At 45.2% G+C, this 21,549-nt stretch overlaps 1 protein-coding gene across 5 annotated transcripts in view; it reads right to left on the reverse strand.

Moving 5' to 3' along the window:
- The window catches only part of Caln1 (calneuron 1), a 494,314-nt gene that overhangs the window by 15,555 nt on the left and 457,210 nt on the right, over positions 1-21,549 (reverse strand). For all 5 annotated transcript variants that reach the window (XM_075977723.1, XM_075977713.1, XM_075977705.1 and 2 more), the window contains one exon: positions 6,072-6,228. In XM_075977723.1, the coding sequence (XP_075833838.1) occupies positions 6,072-6,228 (157 nt within the window). The remainder of the gene's footprint in view (positions 1-6,071; positions 6,229-21,549) is intronic.

Genomic DNA, 21,549 nt, shown 5'->3' on the forward strand with positions numbered 1-21,549 from the left:
ACATGAACAGCATCATGCCCTCCCCACCCTGGCTCTTTAAACTGTGAGAGAAAATAAGCCCTTCTCCATCAACCTGTTTTTTCTCAAGTGTTTGATCACAGCACTGAGCAAAGTAATACCCGGTTTAGGAAATTGGCTCTTGACACAAATGGAGCAAACTGAAAGGGACTTTTCTTTTTACTTTTAAAAAATAATTTATTTTTATTTATGCACCTGTGTATATGCCCAAATGTGCAGGTTGTTAGATCCCCTGGAGCTGGAGTTACAAGTGGTTGTGAGCTGCCCTCAAACTTGAGCAGTATGTGTCCTTAACCACTGAGCCATCTTTCCAGTAAAGATTTAAAGATTTATTTTGTGTGTGTGTGTGCGCGCTCACGCGTGCATGCGTGCATGCGTGCATGCATGCCTTTGCACACAGAGGCCAGAGGAGGGCATCTGATCCCTCAGAGCTTGAGTTGCAGGTAAGCATTTGGAGCCAACGTGTTTTGGCCCTGGGATCTAAGCTCCAGTCCTTACGATTCCACAACAAGCTCTCTTAACCACTGAGCTATCACTCCAGCCCGGGAAAGGGAAAATAGAACTCTATCTTGATGATATTAGGTAGCATTACCAGGGGAGACCTGCAGGGGGAGATAGAGGATGGAATTGTAGGGTGTGGAATGAGGTTGGCGTTTTATGATGTTTTTGTGCATCATAACCTCTGCTTGTACAATTCAAAGCCAGTTCACTTGGTACCACAAAACCTCACTCTCCTCCTCTTAACTCCTATGCTGTTTAAATAGCTGTGCCTCACTTCTGAGGGTCCTACCCTGGGCTCCTGGTGTACAAGTAGCACTTTGTGTTGACCTAACTGTCCTTCCCTTCCTGTTGATGGTATCTTGCACATTCTGTTTCTGGGATCTGTACTGCTCCATGCAGTGAGACTCTCATCCCAAGACTTCACCTTCTACTCCATCACAAGCCAGAAGGACAGAGAATGGTACACAGCTCTGGGGGTGGACATGGGGGTCAAATAGGTTTGAGAAAGGGCCCTTTGGGGGGATGAGGAAGAGTCCTGGGAGGGGGAATCCTGTTATCTTCTGAGCTTGGCCAAGAATGAAGCCAATAGAGAGGAAGGAGAGGAAGAAAGAGTGCCAGTAAGAAGATAAGATACAGGGAAGGAGGGGGGAGAATGGAGGAGGAGGAAGGGGGGGGGGAGACGGGGAAAGAAAACAAATGAAGTTACGGAAGATGAGGGAGAGGAGCTGTTTTGCATACTTATCAAAAACAACTCTCTGGGTCTTTGGTGTCTTAGGATCTCAATTGGTCCTCAGAAAATCTGTGTACAAAGTTGTTGTAGAAAACCTAGTGGGGTCCCAGATAGAATAAAAATAAAAATTCCTCACTCTCCAACTGACACCCTAAGTCTGTTTTCAAATATTCCTTTGTAAGTTTTCCACAGGCTACCAGGGTCAGCTTCACATTTACCTCCTGCTCAAGCCAAAGGCTTAGGTTTTATTTCAGGAAAGTCACAGGGCAGGCCAACTGGAAGCAGATGGTCTGGGTGACATCTTGTGCCCTTTTCATTTGGATGGGCCCAGCGCATCCATAATGAATTCCCAGGTGACAAGGGAGGTGGCATCATCCAGGTGAGCACTTGCTGACCGGACAGGAACATTGTGACTTCAGAAGGGATGACTGCCCTGGTGACCTTGGATTTGACTACAGAATTCTCCCTGATCTCCCATTGTGCCCGACATGTTTGTATCTAAGTATAACTGCCACTGTAAAATATTTGAATTGAATAGATAAAAAGAAACAAAACTCAGAGAGACCAAATGACAAGACCACAGAGCATATTTCATTCCTCATCAGTGTGACTATGCTGGCTAATATTTATTGTCACTGGATCTCCAGTGAACCTCTGGGCACACCTATGAGAGATGCTCTTGGTTATGTTAATTAAGGTGGGAGGAGTCCTAAAAGTGGGTGGTACCATTCCCTGGGCTTGGGTTTCATAAAGAAGGGAAAAGCTAGGAGAACAAGAGCATCCATTACTCCCTGCTTCCTAACTGCAGGTGCAACATGTCCAGCTGCCTTGCGCTTCTGTTGCCTAGACTTCCTCAACATGGTGGACCGTACCCTGGAACAGTGAGCCCAACCAACCCTTTCTTCCTTAGGCCGTTTTGGCGAGAATATTTTACCACAGCAACAGAAAGTGAACCAAGTAGCCAAATGTCTGACAGAAACAAAGAAAGACAGGTTAATGGTGGCTCCTGGCTTTGGAGACTTCGGTCCACAGTCTCTTGGTCCCCCATGCTCGGGCAAAACATTATGGTGTTAGAAGTTATGGCAGAGGAGAGCTGATCACATCATAGCTGATTAGAAGCCCGGAGTGAGCCAGGAAATGGCCAGAGATAATATACTCCCAAGGACCCAACCCCGGTGACATACTTCCCTTTATGTCACGTTACCTCAGGTATGATGTCCCAGACTACAAACTTTCTAGAACTCCACAAACAACATCACCATCTGGGGACCAGTGTTCAAATTGTGCGTCTAAGCCAGGTGGTGGTGGCGCACACCTTTAATCGCAGCACTCAGGAGGCAGGCAGATCTCTGTGAGTTAGAAGCCAGCCTGGTCTACAGAGTGAGTTCTAGAACAGCCAGGGCCACACAGAGCAACTCTGTCTCAACAAACCAAAAACCAATGAAAAAAAAAGGAATAAATAAATAAATAAGAAGAAAATCATGAGTCTATGTGACCTTCATGTTCAAGCCGTATCACAGCCAGGACAGAACTGTGTCCGAGTACTCCAGAGATCTACCTTCCTTGACCTTTGCTCCTCTTTAATCAGATGGAGACTCAGGGGCACAAAGAGGTTCAGCCATCTCTTCCCCAGAAACTACTTATTTCTCAGTGTCCTAATTTCATCTCTGTTGCTGTGACAGATACCTGCAGTAAAAAGCAACTTAGAGAAGGAAGGGCCTGCTTTGGCTTCCAGTCCCCAGTTATAGGCCAGTGTTGTGAGGAAGTTGCAGGAGGCACTCGAGGCATCATATCTGCTATCAAGAGCAGAGAGAGAAAGTGCCTGGGTCCTTGCTTGCCTGTTCTCAGCTAGCTTTCTTCTGTTTTATAGTTCAAGACTCCGTGCCCCAGGAATGATGCTGCTCACAGTATCTGGGTCTTCTCCTACCAGTTGGCTTAGTTAAGACAATCCCCTGCAGACGCCTGACTAGATAATCCCACACTGAGAATCTCCTCTCAGGCGACTGTAGGTTGTGGCAAGTTGACAATTAAAAACTAACCAGACGGGACAGAGGTTTAAGAACGTGTACTTCTACACTACAGTTTGACCAGGCAGAGGTGATGCACACCTTTCATCCCAGCACATGGGAGGCAGAGACAGGTGGATCTCTGTGAGTTCGAGGCCAGCCTGGTCTACAGAGTTCCAGGACAGCCAGGACTGTCACACAGAGAAACCTTCTCTCGAAAAACCAGAAAACAAAACAAAACCAAAAAACCCTACAGTTTGGTTCCAGCACCCACATCAGGTAGCTGCCTGTAACTTCAGGGGACCAGATGCCCTCTTCTGGCTTCCAAAAGCACTCTACTTATATGCACACAGATACACACACAATTGGAAATAAAAATATTAAAAAAGCTAACCATCGCACCCAGGCGGTGACTTTTGTTTCGCTTCCCCTCCTGTGCCTGTTGTCAGAATGTCTAGGGGAGTTCTGCAAGGTGGGACTCCAATGACAGAAAACAGAGAGCAGGGAACCTTTCCCGAGAGGATCACACAACCCTGCTGCTCTTCTCTACTTGGCTTCCAGACACCATTTGGTTCCACCAGCCGTAAGATGGAAAACGGAAAAGGACGATGGGATGCTACTTGACAGGGAGATTTGGGAATGTCTGGGGCAAAGGACCTCTAGGGACAAATGAAGAAACCAGGGGACTGGGGAGATGGCTCGGTCAGAAAAGTTCATGGAGACCTGAATTACGATCCCCTAAGACCCATGGAAAATGCCAAGCATGACAGCACACATCTGTCATCCCGCTGCTGAGGAGAGACACGGCAGGATCTCTGGGGTTTGCTTGCCAGTCAGGGTAGCTGAGTGAACGGACTTCAGTTTCAGCAAGAGACTCTGACCCAAAAATAAGGTGGATAGTTACAGGATGTCAATACCTGGCCCCCACATACACACACGTGCATGCACAACTCCCCTCCATGCTCACATACACACATACAAAAATAATATTAATTAAAAAATTAATCAACCTCAAGAAGCCTCAGCATTGAGTATGTAATAAAAACTCTGCTGATGGCTAAGTATGATATTTTAATGTAATTACCACATACCAGTTTGCTTCTATTCATTAGACCAGCTGTTTTCCTCTAAAATACTTTTTTAGCTGTGTGTGTGTGTGTGTGTGTATGCGCACGCGTGCGCGCGTGCAAGTTTGTGTATATGTGTGTGCGGGGGTGTGTGTGATGCGAGCACAGGTGCCCTCAGAGTGCACAGGAAGGCCTTGGATCCACTGGAGAGGAAGATACAGGCGGCTGTGATACACCTGCTGTGGGTGTTGGAACCCAACTTGGGACCTTTGCAAGCACCATGTCTTCTTAGACACTGAGCCACCTCTCTAGCCCCCCAAACAGTTGGTTTTCAAAGCCTGAAACAGGGATAGACTTTTAGCTTCCCAGGACCTCTTGAGTGACTAGGAAATAAGCTTTGTGTTCCCCTCATTTTTTTTTCATGAGGCCAAGAAATGTTGACCCTCCCTGTGTCTCTTCTTGGAGTTCAGATGACTTGCTCCTTCTGATAGCCCTTTGGTCAGGTTGCTGAAAGGGCTCCATCCCTGAGCTCTTTCTGCTCGATGCAGCTGAGAAGCCCAGAGCTCATCCTTCCCAGTGATTCTGTGAGGCAGATGTAATTAGCCTGACATATGTAGATGAGGGAACACAGAGGAGCTACACAGCCTGCCCAAGGTCATTCAATTAGCCAATGGCAGATTCCACGGGCTCCTTCCACCATCCCTGAAGCAGCTAGCCTCCGGTGAGCAACAGCAAATCTCCCCAAAGCCACAGAGCCGACTCCAGACTCAGAATGATCCCAGAAAGGACAAGGTCCATACAAGATCTTCTGAAACTGGAAGTCTGAGCCCTATATAGTGGGATGTGCAACAATCTGAGAGCTCTAGGGTTTGAGACAGGAGAATCTTGAGTTTGAACGAGTCTAAGTATAACCTAGGCTACATATGGAGACTATATAACACAAGAATGCCAGATAGCAGCAGCAGCAAGAACAAGAAAATCTAACAAAAAGGAGGAGGAGAAGGGAGAAGAAGAGGAGCAGGAGGAGAAGAAAGCAGGAGGGGCAAGAAAGAAGGGAAAAGGAGGAGAAGAAGGAGATGAAGAGGAGGAGAAGAAGGAGGAGGGGAAAGGAGGAGAAGGGGAAGGAAGAGGAGGAGGGGAATGGGAAGAAAGAAGAGGAGGAGGAGAAGGAGGAGGAGGAGGAGGAAGAGGAGGAGGAGGAGGGAAAGAGGGACTAGAGCGATGGCTCTGTGTTGGCTTGAGGTGCCTGCTGTATAAGATGAGGACCCGAGTTTGATCCCTAGCAGTCACAGAAAGGCTGGCCCAGCACCACAGGTCTCTAACTCCAGCACTGGTGAGGCAGCGAGGGTTGGGCTCTAGGAACTCACTGGTCAGAACCAACCACACTGAAACAGTGAGCTCCAGATTCAGTGAAAGACCCTGTCTCCCTAAACAAGAACTTAATAGCGGAAGGTGCCTGGCACCAACTTCTGGTCGCCACAGGAATGGGCGTTTGTATTCCATTCTCATGCACCTGCACACATGTGTGTACACGACCCCAACATCTGCACACAAAAGGAAAAAGAAAGGAGGAAGAAGTGAAAACAAACCCATAAGGCAGAATTAGAGACACTGTATGTTCTCTGAGCTGATCTGTTAACTTAGCCCTGATTTTTTAAACGTTGGGACAAGGCTGCTTTTTGTCCTGAAGACTGGTAACTATAGGGCATGTGGAGGCCCTGGGTGAGCCACCCAGGCAGGTTCACCTACCTCCTTCGAACTCTGTCTGGCAATTCCCCGAGGTCTCGTTCAGACTCTCCTCCTCGTTGATAATGATGTTCTCGATGTCCTTCATCGTCAAGTGGTCCCGGAAGGCGTGGTACAGGATGTGCTTCAGCTCCTCCAGGGTGACCCTTTGCATATCAAACTGCAGAGATAAAGAACCGGAAGAGGGCTGTGAAAATGGGTGCAAACTCAGCTGGGGTGCCATCGGCGTGCCCGGAAGCTCCCCCAAGAAAATGAGTTTCGGGACACCAGATGAGCAGCATTCCGTCTGCTCGGCTCTCAGCATATGTGAGGTCTTATTGGGGACAGAGTGAGTGAAGTATAGCGTCCTTCATTTAGGAGACAGAGTAAAAGCTACTTGCTGGCTGGATTGATCATCGGCCAGCCATCTGTGTCAACCCTCCGCATTTTAGGTACTATAGCGTGGTGCCATACTTTAGACGGCGCATATGTTTCTAACATTCTATCATTTCGCAGGAAACCAGCCATTCCCATCTTGAGTTTCCACTTTGGACAATGCATATGTTTCCGTTTTTTTTTCTCCATCATTTCCGAAGGAAGCAGCAATTCGATTTTGCTTTAAAGTGTGAACTTAGACATGTCTGCTGGGGTTTGACTGTGAATTCCCTCCCCACCATCCCTCCAACAGCATTACGTGTTGGAAGTCTTGGTGCTATGGTGCTGAGGTAGGGAAAACTTTAAGAAGTGGGACATGGGGCTAGAGAGCTTGTTCTGTGTTAAGAACACTTTCTGCGTGTCCAGAGGACCTGAGTTTGGTTACTAGCATCTATGTTGGGCAACTCACCACTGTCTGCAACTCCAGCTAAAGGGAATCAGGTTCCTTCTCCTGGTCTCTGAGAGTGCATGCTCACGCATGGTACACATGCATATATTGAGGACCACATACATACACAGATAATAAAGACTGGATATTTTAAAAAAAAAAAAGAGGTGGGACTTGGTGACTGGTTAGGTCACTGAAGGGTGCCTCAGTTCCAAGCTAGTCTCAGGGTTTTTTTTTCTGGGTGTGTGTGTGTGTGTGTGTGTGTGTGTGTGTGTGTGTGTGTGTGCAGGGATGCACACAAGTGAGTCTATGTATGTATATATATGCACACACATATATACATGGGTGCACATGCATGTGGAAGCCTGATGTTGTCTGGAGTCATCCTCCACCACTTTTCCACCTAACTCACTGAGGCAGGCTCTCTCAATCAAATTCAGAGCTTGCCAATAGGGCTAATCCCCCTAGCCAGCTTGCTAGATTCCCTGTCCCCACATCCCCAAGGCAGGATTACAGGTGTGTATGCCACCATGCCAACTGAGCATCTCCCTGGGTACTAAGGCACTGGACACTGGTCTTCAGGCCTGCATGATGAGGACTTTAACCACTGAGTTATCTCCCCAGCCCCACAAGTATAACTGTTATAAAAGCCCGAGTCACTTTCTGACCTCCTGTCTTTCCATATGATCTCTCCTGCATGTGTTCCTGCCATTGTGATAATGTCTACCTCAAGGCCTTCATTAGGGGTAAGGGAGCAGCGGTACCCTGCTCTTGCCTTCCCAAAGCTAGAGCCTGCATCAGTGTCTCCTCTGCAGAAGGGATTCCACTAATGACCTAATACAGTAGAGTCATTATTTTTCTCACTGCTATGACCGAACACCCGGCAAGGCGACATAAGGAAGCATTGGTTTATCTGAGTTCACAGTTCAAAATGACACAGTCCACCAAGGTGGGGGGAAGGCACGGGCAGCAGGAACTTGAGGCAGCCAGTCACTTTGCATCCAGAATCACAGAGAGAGGGATGCTGGTGCTCAGCTCACTCTCGCCTTCGTATCCAGTCTCAGATCTCAGCCCATGGGATGGAAGGTGGATTCAGCTCCATCAGTGAACCTGACCTGGGAACTTCTTCCCAGACACGCACCAGAGGCTTATGTCCTGTGTGAGTCTGCATCCTATCGAGTCGGCAGTCAAGATTAATTAACCATCACACGAATGGGGATAACGAGGGCCCATGGTTGAAATGAGTACAAACAACACTGAAAGCCAAGTCCTACACATTTTGCTCTCCTTCCTGTCTTTTCAAGCATTTAAGAAGCATGCACCTAGTTCTAGGAAATTAAACTGAGTTACTGAAACTTGTCGGGAAGGTCAAGATGATTCAAGTCGAAAGCCCTGTATGAGTCAGAGCAACAGATGGGCATTTGGATGTTGGATGTCACAAAACTAGGCACAATGTCCCCCTTCACATTGGATAAACGAGGAAAGTAACCCATGTGCAGGAACGAGGCACAAAGAAGGCAGAGGAGAATAATTCTGATGCGGAAATGGGATCCTCCTGTCTTAGTTAGGCTTAACTGTCAACGTGATACAGCCTAGAGTCTCCTGAGAAAGGAGTCTCAAAGGGAGGGATGGTCCAGATCAGATCAGCCTGTGCAAATGTTTATGGGGAACTGTCTTGACTGTTAATGTATGGTGTGTGTGTGTGCGCGCACACACACACACACACACACACACACCACTGTGGGTGGTACCATTCCATGGATAGGTGGCTCTGGGGCTATGAGCAAGCCCAGATAAGCCCTTTCCTATCTAAGTTTTGGGTCAGAGTGATTTATCAGGGCAACAGAATAAAGTCAGAACAGCTCCTCTGCCATGGTCAGAGATGAGTAATGTTGACGTCAATCAGATTCTTTGGGGGAAGAAATGAGTCATTACTTCTTAGAAGACCAATGCAAGAGGTAGAGTGCTGCCTGGAAAAAAAATTAGACTACTTTTAAGAGCTTTCTGACATTCAAAAACTAGGCAAAAGGATTGACCAGAGGCTAGGAGATGGGAAATAAAGATACAGGTTCCCTGGCTCCACTGTTTAGTCTGAGTCTTATAATCATTAGAAAATACTGTGGCATGCTGGGCAGTGATGGCATGTGCCTTTAATACCAGCACTTGGGAGGTAGAAGCAGGCATGTTTCTGAGTTCAAAGATAGCTAAGGCAGCAGAGAGAAGCCTTGTCTAGAAAAACAAGACAAACAAAATACACTGTGGCTTGTAAAACAAATGTTCCTCAGCAGCAATGGGTAGAAGACTTGGTATCCAGCTGCTGGTTATGTTGAGAGGAGACTGGACATGAAGGCATTGACTTCATCAATGGATTAATCTATTAATCAGACCACAGCTGAATGGATCCTGTAATGTGAGGTGTGTTTCTGTATATGTGTTGCTTTTATCGGTTGATGAATAAAGCTGCTTTGGCCTAGGGCAGAATATAGCCAGACTGGAAGAGATATAGAGAGAGAGTAGGTGAAGTCAAGGAGGTGCCATGTAGCTGCTGAATGAAACAGACATTCAGCAGCTACAGAAACTTTGCAGTAAGCCACAGCCTCGAGGCTATACACAGATTAATAGAAATGGATTAATTTAAGATGTAAGAGTTCGCTAGAAATATGCCTGAGTCATCAGTCAAACAGTGTTGTGATTAAAATAAAAGCAACTGCTGAACTTTCCAAAAGATGGGACAGTCCTTCGGGTTCCTGATTCACAGAAGAAACTGCCAGACATTCTGCAGGACATAGAAGAAAGCAACTGATAAACTTTACAAGGTAGAATAGATCTTCAAATTTCCTGCTTCGTGGAAAAGTCTGCAGGATACTATGGGCCCATAGGCTGAAGATGGATACCCCAACTTCACAGAAGACTTTGGAGAATTGCCCAGGCAGTAAGATGTCTCTGTCAATTCTAAAACTTTGGAAGTTGCTTACATTGTACTTCCTGTTTACTCAAGTAATATTATTTCCCTTCTCAGGTCTTTGATGGGGTTGAAGACTAAATAGCCATAGTTACTTTCCTCTCATGACTTAGCCAAGTCATTTTTAATATAAGACTTAGACTCCTTAGAATAGGATACTAGAGTATATTTCTTGCTTGATGTTATTCATACTGGCTGTAGTTCTAATTTTATGTATGTTTTTGCCTCTTCTTTCCCTTGGACAATACTTTATATTTGTTCTTTTTTAAAAAAAATATTTATTTTATGTACATGAGTGACCTGTCTTCATGCACACCAGAAAAGGGAATCATGTCCCATTATAGATGGTTGTGAGTCACCATGTGGTTGCTGGGAATTGAACTCAGGGCCTCTAGAAGAGCAGCCAGTAGTATTCTTAACTATTGAAACATTTCTCAAGCCCCTTTTTGTTCTTATTGTATATAGTTTCTATTAAGCTTAGACCTCTCTTATTTAGACAAAAGGGGAGGTGCTGTGGGGATTCCTTCAGCCAATAGCCTTTAAGATACCGGCCCACTTTGAGTGTGGTCTCATGTACTATAAATGCAGACAAAAAGCGTGTGTGGCCCTCTTGGCTGCTGGATTGGATTCCAGTTCCCAGTGCATTCAGAGGACTGTGGGTCGCTACCCCTTCTGTGAGTTTATCCCCAGATAAATAAACCTTTGTTATACTCTGTTCTGGCCTATTGTGGAGCTCTTTTGTATGCCAACAGCCCTGCTTGGTGAGTCACTGGAAGTCTTCTTCTGTGAGTTTCTGTCTTTCTCTGTATTTTCTTCTTTAAGTCTCTGTGCCCCCTCTCTCCCCATTCCCCCCCTTTCCATCTCTATCTTTATTTCATGTTCTCTCTGTGTGTCTATGTTTACCGTTGTTTCTCTGTCTCTGACTGTCTCTCCCTGTCTCTGTCTATCTCTGACACACTCTCTCTCTTCTCTCTTTTCTCTTTCTCTCCTGGCCATCATGAGGTGGGCAATATCCATCTGCCACTCTGCTCCAGCTTCATCTCAAGCTCATATTAACAGACTCAGGGGATCATGAACCGAAACACTTTCAACCTCAAGCTCAGACAGACTCTCCTCCTTACAATAGTGTCTCTTGACTATATTTGTCACAGTGACACATGACTGTCTAACATAGGGTACGAACACCAAAACATACCTGGCAGAGCAACTTCCCATATTTCATCTATATTGGCAGGGTACCACTCATCTCTTAATTTTTTTTCTTTTAACAAACTTTAAAAAGTTTATAGAACAGGAACATGGCACCAAGAGGTTCTTCTCCCATGATGACCCACCACTTCAGTTTTCATATTTTTCTTGAGTTACTTTTAGAATTTTATCCACAAGCTTCTCATTATTTTTAGCATGTCATTATGCACAGTAGACCCATATTTTAAAATTCCTCTCAAGACTGACAATAGCATAGTGGCTGTGGCACAGTTGGTAGAGTCCTCACTTAGCATACACAAAGCCCTGGGTGCTATCTCAGCACTTCGTAAATCATGTGTGGTGCCCAATCTGCCCATAACACCAGCACTAGGGAAGAGAGGCAAGAGGATCAAAAGTTCAAAGTTACCTTTGGCTACATAGCAAGTTTGAGGTCAATCTAGGTAGCATGATTTTTTTCTAAAAAAAAAAAATCATTTATACCCTATCTCTTATAATTTTATGTGTTTCTCTTTTCTATTTTTGATGTAATTGTGTTTTGTTTTGTGGCTCATAGAGAATGCAGCCCTTACATATTCATGCTTTGGACAGTTAAGGCATTTTCCATTATAGTAAATCTCTATTAAACTAATTTATAATAATTATTTTATCTTTACTAATTACATTATGTAGTCATGAAATTGTACTCGTTCCTTCCCATACCCTTATTTTTATTTACATGTTTATCAAAAACTGTAACATTTCATAGCCTGTGAAAAGAAATGCCTGCCCATTAATTATTCTTCTAGTCATAATACTGTTTCCAATGAGTTTGTCCTTAGTGTGAAATTTTCGCCTTTAATGAAATGAACAGCTATGGAGGATGGCACTGATATAGAGAAGCAGATGTTTCTGTTGCAAGTTATAGAGAAGCAGATGTGAGCAAGTCATAGCAAACCCTACTCACAAGAAAATTTAAATTCAGATTGGTACACATTGTGACAAGAATGGATGGATAGCCCCCAGTAAGTCAGAAATGAATCACAGAAGGTTTCTTAAAAATGTATCTGGAATTGAAGACCCAAAGTAAATGTTCAGAGGGAGATGGCTCGGCCCATAAAGTGCTTGCTGCACAAGGGTGGGGACCTGAATCCAAACCCCAAGACTCATGTTAAGAAATGGACACAACGGTTAGCTTTGTCAACTTGACACTAACTAGAGAGGTGGTCTTACTTGCGGAACTGTCCAGATCAGGATGACCTATGGGTATGTCTGTGGGGCTTATCTTGATTGTTGACTGGGATGGAAGGACCCAGCCCACCGTGGGTGGCATCATTCCCTAGACGAGGGGGCCTGAGCTGTTTGAGAGAGGAGAAAGCAAGCACATGAGCATCCATGATTTACTTTTCTGTGCTGTAGACTATGGGTGTGGCATGACTTCCTGCTTCCCCTAAGTGATGGACTGTAACCTGAATTGTGAGCTAAAATAGATCCTCTCCCCCCATAAGTCATTGTTGGTCAAGTTATTTGATTACAGCAATGAACAATTAAATGGAGCAGTTGGACACAATTGTGCATGTAATCCCAGCACTGGTGAGGAAGTGCGTAGAGACATGAGGCTCACCCAGTTAGACTGCTGGGTGAGCTTCAGGCCAATGAGAAAGACAACTGAATGAAATGTATGTCCTGGCAATGCTGAGGCATGCATGGCAGCTCGTGTATGGCGGTTCTGTTGAACCTGTCCATATTGGGCTTCATGGTCTAAGTTGATGAGGATAACTGACCAGGTCTCTCCTCCCAATAGGAAACCTGGTGGATGGTGTTCCTGAGGAAGGACATGAGAAGTGGTCCTCTGACCTCCATACATGTGTGCACGTGTGTGTGTGTGTGTGCACGCACACACACACACACACACATAAAAGCAGGAAGGAAAGAAAAAAGGAAGGGATGAAAAAATGAAAGGAAGAAAAAAGAAGAGAAGAGAAAAGAAAAGAAACAGAAAAAGAAAGGAACAGAAAAGGAAAGAATAGAACAGAATAGAATACAAAAGAAAAGCAAGCAATTAGAATTCCAGGTATGTTAGGATGGGTGGCACACTATTTATCTTCCATTGTCCTCTTGACACACCTAGAGTCTTTGAGTCCCCTGAGAGGAAAGCCTTGCTGGAGGACTGACCTGAGCAGTCGATCTGTGGACATCTCTATAGGGACTATCTTGATTCTTAGTTGATGTAGGGCCCAGCCCACTGTGGCACCATTCTCTGGACTGATGGTCCTAGGCTGTATACAAAGCAATTGGCTGAGCATGGTCTTTGATCAAGGATGCTCTATGGTTCCTGCCTCCAGTCCTGAGTTCCTGCCCTAATTTCCCTCCAAGAGGATTATGACCTGCAAGTATAAACTAAAATAAACCTTTTTCTCCTGTGAGCAAGTTGCTTTTTTTGTAACTGGAGGTTTCCCTCCTGCCTGCCAGTTCCAGAATAACCACTCTGAGACTTAATATTAATTACAAACTGTTTGGCCTACTAGCCCAAGATTATTATTAACTAGTTCTTACAACTTAAATGAACCCATTCTATTTCTCTATATTTTACCATGTGGTCATAGTCTTACCTCACATCTTGCTTCCCCAGCTTGCTGGCATCTCCTTGACTCCACCCTTTTTCTCCCTGTATCTCTGTTTGGATTTCCACCTGGCTCTATTCTGCCTGACCATTGGCCAAATCAGCTTCTTCATTAACCAATGATAATCAAACATATTCACAGCATACAGAGGGCATCCCACATCACTTTTTGTCTTTTGTTTTGTTTTGTTTTGTTTTTGTGGTTGTTGTTTTAAGGGGGGGCATCCCAAGACCCAGTGGTGCAGAAGCCTGGGCATAGTCACTGACTGGTCAAACCTGGGTCCACATATCCCTCAAAGGCCCATGTGTTAAAAGCATGGTTTACTGTCATGATGTTATTGAAAGGTGTTGGAATATTTTAAGAGATGGACCTCTAGTAGGAGGTCCTCTGGTTACTACAGAGGGATTACAGTCACTTTAAGAGGATTGCAGGACTCTAGGCTCTTCCCTTCCCTTTTCTTTATGACTATGGGTGGGCATTTTATACCACTACCTATTCCCTACCATGACCAGCTGATCTTCCCGCAACCACAGAAGTGCCAAAAGTACAAAAGTGTACTGGCCTTAAAGGCCACTGAAGATGGACCCCCACCTCCTGTGTCTAGTCCCCTGGTGACATTGAAAAGGTCAACATCACAGTTGCTCCTAGGTGGAGGAGTCTGAGCTGTGTTGAGGTCCATTAGGACAAAGCTACTTCTTCCTGGTCAAAAGAACGATATCTGGGTGCTGGAGAATGGTTCAGCTGCTAAGCATAGATATGCTGCCCTTACAGAGCACATCGGTGAGGAGGCTCACAACTCCCTGTAACTCCAGCTGCAGGGGTTTGATGCCTTCTTCTGTCCTCTTCTGGTACTGCACTCGAGTGCATACATAAATACAACTAAAAATAAAAATAAGCATTAATTTAAAAAAGAATGAAATCTAGCTCTGGCCTTAAGCAGAGACTTTATTTTGAAGCTATTCAAATTATTATTTCATGCTATTGTTTTCTCTTTTAAGAGTCCAAGCTGGGAGATGGTGATGCATGCCTTTAATCCTAGCACTTGGGAGGCAGAGGCAGGCTAAGGAGATGAGATGAATAACTATCCCCTTCGTGAGGCCTAGCATCCCCATTCCTTTCTCCATACAGTTGCTCTCAGAGCATCCTGTAGCACTGTGGCTGACCTACTTTTCTGAGTTACTTAGAAAAGTGTAATTTTTTCTTTATCTTTGAAGATATAACTATCATCATTAGTGTTTGTGTGTGTATATATACCACATGTTGTATGGATCCCCATAGAGTCAAGAGAAGGGCATTAGGTCTCCTGAGGCATGTTAGAGGTGTCTGTGAGCTACCCAGTGTGGGTGTTGGGGCACAAACTCTGATCCTCTGTAAAAGCTGCCTGTGTCATAACCACTGAGCCATCCTTCCAGCCCCCACCCCTCTTCTTCTTCTTCTTCTCTCCTTACTTCCAGAAAATGACCAAAGCCTGATCATGTTTCCCCACACACTCTCCTCTCTCATCCTCTGCCTCTGACTTAGAGAGGGGTGACAAGGTAAATTTGGGGGGTGTTCCCTGGCGCTCCCTGAGCGACAATTCCCGCATAACAACTAGGGGATAGAGTGTAGACGTGACAGCCTAATGATACAGATTTGGAAGCCACTTGTGTTAGGTTGACAATAAAAGTCACCTGAAGGATGACTACCCCGAAGAAGAGTATATGAGCATGAAGATGCCTGGAGAAGGGCTCAGAGGTCACAAAGGTCAGCAGGTGAGCAGCCTCCACCACAGAACATTCAGGGAGTGTCTTAGATGCAACACAAAATATCTAAAGGTTTCTTGAAATGACCTAGGCTTTTTGCAAAATGCTACACTGACATTGGGACAGACACGTTGTTTTCTTTCTGTATGAATTTGTTGCAGCCAAGCTTGACAAGTTCCAGGCTGTGGCAGAAAAGCAGACAGCACTTGAAGAATGACAACTAAGGTTGTCCCTTTTCTGGTTCCCAACCTCCTCATGTGTTTTACAGGCATAGATTTAGAAAGAAGAACAGCGTTCATATAATAAATTGGAATTGGGTGTGGCTGCCGCTAAGTTAGTAGAATGTTTGCGTAGATGCACGGAATCCTTGGCTCTATCCCTAGGACCCCATAAGCCAGGTTTCCTGACACTCACCTGTAACCCCAGGCCCTGGGATGATCGGAAATTCAAGGTCATCCTTAGTCTGAGGCCAACCTGGGTTATGTGGGACCTTATCTGCTTAGGACACAGAACTCAGATTATTCTAGCTGGATTGAATCTGAAACCACCTTCCTGAAGTCTAGCTTTGAGAGTACCAGACAGGATTGTGCAAGTTGCTAAGGGAGGAGAACAGTTAAAAGTCCTATCCAGCTGTGACACCTAGGGACCACATTAATGCCCAGCATGGCAAGATCGCCACAAAGGCACAATAGTGGCACCCGCATGCTGGCAGTAACCAACAGTTGCCTAAGTGGGCTTAGGGTCGGCCCAATAGGAAAGGAATTATGCCAACCATGACCAGCATCACAAGATTACCACCAAGGCGCAATAGTGGCACCTACATACTGGTGGTAACCAACAGTTGCCTAAGTGGGCTTAGGGCCTGCTCAGTAGGAGGGGAATTATGCCTGGTTTAGTCAACTCCCCAGGGCTAGTGTGGTCATGGACCTTAGAAAAGAATCTACTATTGCCACTTTGCTAGATGAGTATAGTTATTAACTACATCCTAAATCTTATCCTTATACCCACAGATACATATAGCTACCACCTTCCATCAAAGAAGTCTTTTTGTAGCAAATGGAGACCATCCCAGAAAACTACAACTGGGGACATCGGGAGTCAATGTGTTGTGGGGTTCCCAGCCCCTATGGATACATCTGCAGCACAGCTCCTGCATCTACGGCTCAAGGAAGGAGAAGGGGACAGAAGTATGAGGACATCTGCTGTGTGTCTTTCTCTCTGCACAAACAAGGCCTGAACAATAACAATATCAAAAGACAGACTAATGGGAAAGTGGGGACTCTCACAGGGTCTCAGCCCTACATAAAAATACTGCAAACAACCAATAACTGCCTAGAGAGGAAAAGTTCACCTCTCCCAGGGATGAGCCTCTTGATTGGTTATCCAATACGGAGTGGTCAGCTCTGAAATCATGTATGTGTGTGTGCACACAAAATAACAAAAGTGGACTCAGCAGTAGGGTTTATAGATTTGTCCACACATATATGCATATATATGAATGTATAGGTAACAACCATAGTGATAAAGGCTATCAATCTGACAGCATGGTGTGTGGCGGTGGGAGAAACATGGGCGACTGAAGGGAAGAGAGGGAAGTGAAACAGTGACAGAATTATAATTTAAAATGTAAACTAAACACATTAAAAATTAGCCTTACATTCTCTGCTTCCCAATAATGGGAATGCATGCCATTTTCAAATATTAATATATGCACGCTTGGTTCTACTTTGTTTGCTTCTTCCTGCTTGCCAGATTTTCCCATCCTTATGTCTTCCTTTTTCTTTTGTGCACAGTGCCTATGGCTGGCTTCATTTTGATTAAACTAGGAGGCCTCTTCCTGGTTATCAGATAGATGGCTTAACTGGCAATTTCATAAGATCAAATGCAGGAAAATGGAATTGCCTCTTTCTCCTCCCTGTGTGAGACGAGAAGTTTCACTCCCCTTACTTCCAGACTTCTTCCTGCGCCTCAGCCATTGGGTTTGACTCGAGATTTGCTATGACACAGTGAGGGTATTCCTGCTAGCTGGGCATGGTGGTGCATACCTCCAGTTCCAGCATTCCGAAGGCTGAGGCCAAGGCAGGTAGGTCTCTATGAGTTTGAAGCTAGCCTGGCCGACATAGCTAGTTCTAGGACAGCCTGGTCTACATAGCTCATTTCAGAGCAGCCAGGGATATATAGTGCATTCCTGTCTCAAAATAACACATCTCACCCCAAAACATACCCCTTGTGTCTTTTTTTGCAGAAAAATACTGATTCTGCACTGAATTTGGGGATGCAGTTTATAACCACGGGCTGCTATCTCAAGATGCTGAATGGATTGCATCCCTCGCTTCCTTTTGTCCAAAACCGTCCCACCTCAGGGCACCCAACTCTCGTGGTATTAAAAACAACTACAAAGGGGGCATTTGTGCATGTTACCTCTTCTGAGAGATCTCATAACTATTTAAACATTTTGTTATCTCTACTAGTTAATTAACTTAGCGTGTTTATGTGTATGCATGCACATGTGTCTGAACACAACCTAGAGGAACTGGTTTTCCCCTTCGAACACGTGGGTCCTGAATATGGAGCTCAGGTCACTGGGATTGATGGCATGTGCCTTTACTCCCTGAGTCATTTTTTCTGACCTAAGACATTATGTTTTTCATGGTATCTTTCAAAAGTAATATGGGTGTTTTTTTAAAAAAACTATATAGGTGTATTAGTCCATATGTACGTCAGTGTATCATGTGCATGTCATGCCTGGAAAGGCCAAAAGAGGGCGCCAGATCCCCTGAGACTGGACTCACAAATAGCCGTGAGCCACCATATACATTCTGGGAATCAAACATGGGTCCTTTGGGAGAGCGACAGGTGTGTTCAACCTCGAGCTATCTCTCCAGCCCTACAATACTTTTTTCCCTCCAGTCTCCCGTGATAGAAACTTTGTCTTAGAATAACATCCTAGAATTGCCCAGATGTCCCCTCACTGATGCCTGAAGAGGTGGTGTGGGTACAGCTGAGTTAGTAGATACCACATACTTGCACACACACATACACACACGCACACCACACGAGATGCACACTCAAAGTTGAGCTGCTATTTCTAGCTCTTTCTGTTTGGCATTGGATGATTGACCCAAGTTTTCTTCTTCCATATCCTTTATCCGTTTTCCAACCCCAGTAGGGATGTTTATTTGCCCTTGAAATTTAAAAACACACGCGCCCTCTGTGCCATATTTGGACACATGTTTCTGCATTCATCTTGGCTTGAGCTGAGTCAGGGTTTTTCATCTTTATACCAACATTGTGTTCTGCTTCCTGTGTGCTTCCTCGCAACCATTTCAACAACGGCTTCCCCTTTGTTTGAGTTTGATTTTTCCTCTGGAACACAAATTAGTCTTAATTAGCTGTCTGTCCAGTGCCCCCACACGTTTCATCTCTTCCCTAATCATTTGCAAGACTTTCTTCTGGGTGGTACAGTTCTTTTTTTTCTCCCTCCCCATAGATCATTCAGCTTCTTTAAGCTTTTTATTTTTATTTATACATATATGTGTATACACTGTGCGTGTGTGCACGTGTGTGTGTGCGTGCATATGTGAATGAGCATGCACTCAGATGCCCTCAGAGTCCAGAAGAGGGCATTGGATCCCTTGGAGCAGGAGCTACCAGTGGTTGTGAACCATCCAGTGTGTGTGCTGGGAACCAAATTCAGGTCCTTTGCAAGAGTATTCCATGCTTTTAACCAGCGTGCCATTTCTTCAGTTCTTTCCTTTAAAAAAAAGGTTGATATTATATTTACCAATGTGTTCATGCCCCCTTTGTGTGTGTGTGTGTGTGTGTGTGTGTGTGAGAGAGAGAGAGAGAGAGAGAGAGAGAGAGAGAGAGAGAGAGAGAGAGAGAGAGACTGCAGTACCCATGAAGGCCAGAAGAGGGCATCAGAGTCCTAGGAGCTGGATGCAGGTGACTGTGCTTCCTTGATGTGGGCGCTAAGCATTTATCCCTGGTTCTCTGAAAGAGCCATGAGTAGCCTTTCTCACAGAGTCATCTCTTAAGTCCCTCATTCTGCTTTTCATTGGTTGAGTCAAAGACCAGCTCTGTGCTTTTATTTTGATTCTGTGCATGCTTTCTCTGGTAATCCTAGTCTTCTTTTCTTGCTCCAAAGTGTCAACATTTACTGTCTTTCTATGTTTTTCTTTCATATAAATACATGGTGGATACACATTTGTGTGTGCTGATGCACATGCCCTCAGGCCAGAGAAGGAATCTCTTGTCTTGCTCGATCACTTTCTACCTTATTCCCTCATGGCAGGGTCTCTCTCTGAACCTGGAACTAGACTGGCAAAACCTGGTGATTTTTCCTGTCTCTATCCCCCCAACAGTGTTGAGGTTACAGGTACACATGGCCCAGCTTTTTACGTGGGTGTTGGGGATTTGAACTCAGGTCCTCAAACTTTCATGGCAAGTGTTTTTATCTGCTGAGCCATTTCCCCTGCCCTCTGCCCCCCCCCCCCCCCACATAAATTCCAAACAGCTTTTTATGCATCATCTTTTCAGGTTAAAGTGTGAAAAGGAGCCATAAGGGTACCTTCTGCAAGTTCTCCCTTGATTCAATTTTATTTTGCTTTTCTATTAATATAGTTTTAACTTTATTCATTTATTATTTCTATACATATGTGTGTTTTGCCTGTATATGTGTCTGTGTACCACATGGCATGCAGTGCTCACAGAAGCCAGAAGAGGGTGCTGCATTGCTTAGGATTAGAGTTACAGATGGTTGTAAATTGCCATGTGGGTGTTGGGAAATGAACCCCCGTTCTCTGGAAGAACAGTCAGTGTTCTTAACCATCTCTCCAGCTCTCTTGATTTAATTTTCAAAGGCAAGTAATTCTTTTTCTCTGGGACATAAGTGAGGTGTGTGTGTGTGTGTGTGTGTGTGTGTGTGTGTGTGTGTGTAGGTGCACATGTCTGGAAACCAGAGGAAAACCTTGGGTTATTTAAGAACAGGTGTTACTCCACAGCCCAGGCTAGCCTGGAAATCACTCTAAAAGTCCAGGCTAGCCTCAAACTCTCGTGCTAGGATTACAGGCTCAATCACCATCCCTAGCTTTCAAGTAAATTTTGTTTGCTTCTGTGTCCGCCTCTTCCAGTTACTGAAGAGCCCTGGGAAGATATGCACCATCTCTAAAACAATGCCTAGTCATAAGCATGCAGACACACCATATATGTTTGTTGAATGAATACATGTTAGCCTTCCATTTCTTCTTCCTCCCTTTCCTTCCCCTGCAAATTCATCAGGAGGCCAGGAAAAGTATCTTCTGCAAGAAGACTCCCAGTGGAGACTCACAGTGGAGAAAAGAAATTGAACTCCTGTTCTCACTGTGATAGGAGCCTCAGGGGGCCCAGGCTGCAGTGAAGTCCTGAATTCTGAACAAGATGAAAGCCAGGCCACTAAAAGGACAAAGCCTGAGGCTCGCGACAGGCTGCCTGTGAGGTCTCCCCCATCCCTGACTCCCACAGAGACCAGCACTGTGGGGGATCGCATCTTCTCTGACCAGCTTTTAGGTTAATCCTCCACTGGTTCCAACTTTCATGGGCCTGGAATTTACTTCATGGCGCAATTTAATTCACCTTGAGGGAGCTGGAGACAGGGGTCAAATAAGCTCCGGAATATTCAATAACCTTTGTTCTTCCCTCTGCCTAGTTAAAAAGGTGATATTCTACTGTTGTGTGGTAATAAGTTCTTCCAATTGGAACATTTCCTCTCGGAAGAGAAGCTCATGAGACTCCGGAAGTAAGTAAACTTCACATATTTGGGGAAGCTGGATTCTGGTCAGCAGCTCCCCACAGTTTTGGAAGCAATGGCCAGTGCTGGGGAGAAGACTGTGACTATCCCAGCGACCTGGAGGAGATGCTCTAGCATGTCCAGCTGCCTGCAAATCCTGCAGAGAGAGCTCTGGGGCTTCAGCTGTGCTGTCAACCATGCTGGGGTGGGCGTTTTGGTGACGTGGCTGTTTTTAAGTCATCCCTATTCCTGTAGGTCACTGCTCACACATACTCCTGAAGTAACCCCAGGGAACTCATCTGTTCTCCAAGTTAGACTTTGGCGGCATCATTACTTTGGTCCATCGTGGGCTCCCTACCAGGGCTGAGCAGACATTTTTCTCATGTCTCCCGGTGAAAA

Source organism: Microtus pennsylvanicus, chromosome 1 (assembly GCF_037038515.1).
Source record: "Microtus pennsylvanicus isolate mMicPen1 chromosome 1, mMicPen1.hap1, whole genome shotgun sequence".
NCBI lineage: Eukaryota > Metazoa > Chordata > Mammalia > Rodentia > Cricetidae > Microtus > Microtus pennsylvanicus.